Source organism: Gadus chalcogrammus, chromosome 17, assembly GCF_026213295.1.
Source record: "Gadus chalcogrammus isolate NIFS_2021 chromosome 17, NIFS_Gcha_1.0, whole genome shotgun sequence".
NCBI classification, from domain to species: Eukaryota; Metazoa; Chordata; class Actinopteri; order Gadiformes; family Gadidae; genus Gadus; species Gadus chalcogrammus.
The window spans coordinates 17,917,944-17,921,052 of record NC_079428.1 but is presented as its reverse complement, the minus strand read 5'-3'; the positions used below and the strand labels follow the sequence as shown (position 1 = coordinate 17,921,052).

The window sequence follows — 3,109 nt, the reverse complement described above, 5'->3', positions numbered from 1 at the left end:
CCAAGTCACTGAGAAGTCTGTCTGTAACATTTGGAAGATACAGTTCAACCATGTAGGACTTTTGTAATTCCCCATTGTACTTTACAGAGATAGAGCACTTTGTTGCAGTCAGACATTTGTTTTTGTTTACCTTTAACATAGTGAGCTGGAACACAATAGTTTGACCTGGCTTGGTGGAAAGCCCACTCACCACGTCACGGTGCAGGTCATGAGTGGGAAAAAAGGTGTGTGTGTGTGTGTGTGTGTGTGTGTGTGTGTGGGGGCACTCCAAGCGTCCTTCCCTGTGTGTGTGTGTGTGTGGGGGCACTCCAAGCGTCCTTCCCTGTGTGTGTGTGTGGGGCACTCCAAGCGTCCTTCCCTGTGTGTGTGTGGGGGCACTCCAAGCGTCCTTCCCTGTGTGTGTGTGTGTGTGTGTGTGTGGGGTACTCCAAGCGTCCTTCCCTGTGTGTGTGTGGGGCACTCCAAGCGTCCTTCCCTGTGTGTGTGTGGGGGCACTCCAAGCGTCCCTCCCTGTGTGTGTGTGGGGCACTCCAAGCGTCCTTCCCTGTGTGTGTGTGGGGCACCCCAAGCGTCCTTCCCTGTGTGTGTGTGTGTGTGTGTGTGTGTGTGTGTGTGTGTGTGTGTGTGTGGGGGCACTCCAAGCGTCCTTCCACGGGGTTGGGCACCAAATTAGGCCACGCCAAAGGTACTCCCACAGGAGGTTATTCCTTCCTCCATGGCCTCCTTAAATCGATTGTACTCCGGATACACCGGTAGCCTGAGGACCAGGGAACAGGTATTGGCCGTGGGGAAAAGGGCCGGTCCATCTTCCTCATGGAGGAATTCAAGCCGGGGTCCGATGGGAAAACCCACAGCAGGAATCCTTTTGAGGCCCGTGGCAAACGCCAGAACCGCCCCCAGGGTGAGACTCGTATCTCCATCTGTTAGTACATAAGAGATAACTTGTAAGAACGACCGCATGTGAACATTAACAGGAATTTTAAACTGCCTGACATGTGCCAATCTTTCGTCGTCCTTAGTTAAGATAAGATATACTTTATTAATCTCAGCAGAGAAATGTAGGTTATGTTTTATGTTGGTTTATGTTGCATTTCTCAGATCACAATAGAAATGTTCAAAAGTCCTTGTTTAACCCTAAGTGTGCACTAATAAATCAATGTGTCATTCTTTTGAAAAAAATATAAAATGTGATATGCTGGTTCTGTCACAATCGGTTCACTATAATTCCCTATGCAGTGCTGTATTTACAGGTATGCCTAGGTTCACAAATCAAATAGTAAATATTTTTCATGTGTGCATTTGTTCATTCATGCAGAGCTGTAAACAGTCTTGTATTTTTCCTTTGTGTATTGTGACCCATTATTGTTTGTGAAGACTTAACTTCTACAGGATGCCCCTTTTATATCCATTCATGATAATATCACCTGTTACCAGTTACTAATGTTGAAACAGTTGAACATTGTTGTTTTTTGAGCATTCTACAGCTTTCCTCTTTGGTGGTCCCCTGTTTTGAATTGTGCATCAAATTCAGAATAAGCATATATTAACAAAGAACAATTAGATAGATAAGGGTTGTAGATAGAAACACTTCCTTACCCTCCACCTCGATCAGCCAGTCCCTCCAATATATAAGGGTCCTGGCCTCCTTCCTCCTCCGATTGGAGCCCGGCTCAGACAGGTAGGACGTCATGAATGTGGACTCCAACCGGGAGGCCAGCAGCGGCTCAGGTGTGTCCATGAAGACCCCCTTGAGCTCCTCATGGTGGATCCTCAAAAGAGCTAGAATCCCGAAGGTCTCCAACCCTTCTTTGAATCTGTAAAATCAATGAGATAATAGATCATAGAAAATATAAGGTCTGTTGCTCTGAAGCCTGTTCTAGCCTACTCCATTGTACATAATGTGAAGATAAAAATCAATTAGACAAGGAATCCTTTCAATTAATATAAATTTAGATTATTTTGGAACACATGATAACTTTTCACTCCAACACAAAGGTCTCAGTCCATTAAATAGTCAATTCCCAGCTCCACTTACTGATTGAGAGCAGTCAAAATACGGCCCTCTGTGAGGAAGTTGAGGGCTGCCCCCAGCAGCTCATCCCTATGCGGGAGGCTCCGCACAAAGGAGAAGGAGCCCATGAGGGAGAGCTCGTCTGTGGCCTCCTCCATAGCCTCCCTGGCACCTTCCACATGTGTGGCATCTGCAATCTAATATCATACATTAGGAACAATAATCATTATTTGGGATTTCTAAGCACTTTCATGGCACAAATCAGTAAAGAATGCATTGACATATGTGTATGACATAAATCATACATTGAAATTCAACATCAGTACACTATAGAGCACACCACACAGTATCTTGACACAAAAACACTTCTCCAAAAAGTGGTTTCAATTAACATTAACCATTTACTTGCCTTTTGGAGCTTGGTCCTCAAATTGTAATCTGTCACCGCTTCCAAAGTGGCAGGAAGCGGTGACAGATTACAAACCTGTCTGTAGAGGCGCTGTGATAGGAATCTCGGAGAGACCTGCCCCTGCTCCAGGCAGAGGGCAATCATCTTCCCCACCAGCCTGTACTGTCCTTTCTGCAATGCTGTGATAAGGGGAAAAGCACAAGGTTATTAAAGTTTGTTGCTCATTTTAAATGCATGTTAAAAACTCTAAATTGCAACGCCCAATACCATCAATTAAATTCAAAGCTTACCAACACTGTTCAGGGCCAGGGTTGTGTTGCCCTCAGGACCTTCAGATATAAAGTTCTGTATTTGGTCGATGAGGAGGGTACAGAACTCTCTGGTCGGATTGTGGCCTTCTTGGCTTTCCATGGGCTACCTCCAGGTACCCCCTCCATGCCAGGGCGCCCTGAATTTATGTTTATTAACAGCTCCTCCACCGGGGTCAAGACAATTTGAGGGCCAGATCCAGTCTGCCGACTGTCGGCCTTTTCACGATTGGCTTAAAAAAATGGCTTATTTAAATTTAAACCAATACGATGGTGGGAAAAGCTTACCAGTTTGTATGTTTTTTATACTTATAATTTTTCGCAATTCTGGAACCCCCCCCCCCCCCCAAAAAAACAAAACTCTCCGGTTCTACACGATTC

The 3,109-nt window shown here is 45.4% G+C and overlaps 1 protein-coding gene across 1 annotated transcript; it reads right to left on the bottom strand.

The window, feature by feature from the left end:
• Positions 1-625: 625 nt before the first annotated feature.
• On the bottom strand, positions 626-2,528 carry LOC130369665 (G2/M phase-specific E3 ubiquitin-protein ligase-like). The gene is made up of 4 exons (XM_056575175.1): positions 2,496-2,528; positions 2,036-2,208; positions 1,597-1,814; positions 626-920 (listed from the first exon to the last, which is right to left on the bottom strand). Exons 2-4 carry the CDS (start codon positions 2,167-2,169, stop codon positions 670-672), a joined length of 603 nt encoding a protein of 200 aa, XP_056431150.1. The 5' UTR covers positions 2,170-2,208; positions 2,496-2,528; the 3' UTR covers positions 626-669.
• Positions 2,529-3,109: the final 581 nt, after the last annotated feature.

Bases quoted from the DNA above. Each gene is read 5' to 3' on its own strand.
- LOC130369665 (XM_056575175.1), bottom strand. From the start codon at position 2,169: ATGGAGGAGGCCACAGACGAGCTCTCCCTCATGGGCTCCTTCTCCTTT. The intron at 1,815-2,035 runs GTAAGTGGAGCT...TTGATTTTACAG, and splicing joins ATTTTGACTGCTCTCAATCA to ATTCAAAGAAGGGTTGGAGA. The intron at 921-1,596 runs GTAAGGAAGTGT...ATGTACTAACAG, and splicing joins CTGGCTGATCGAGGTGGAGG to ATGGAGATACGAGTCTCACC.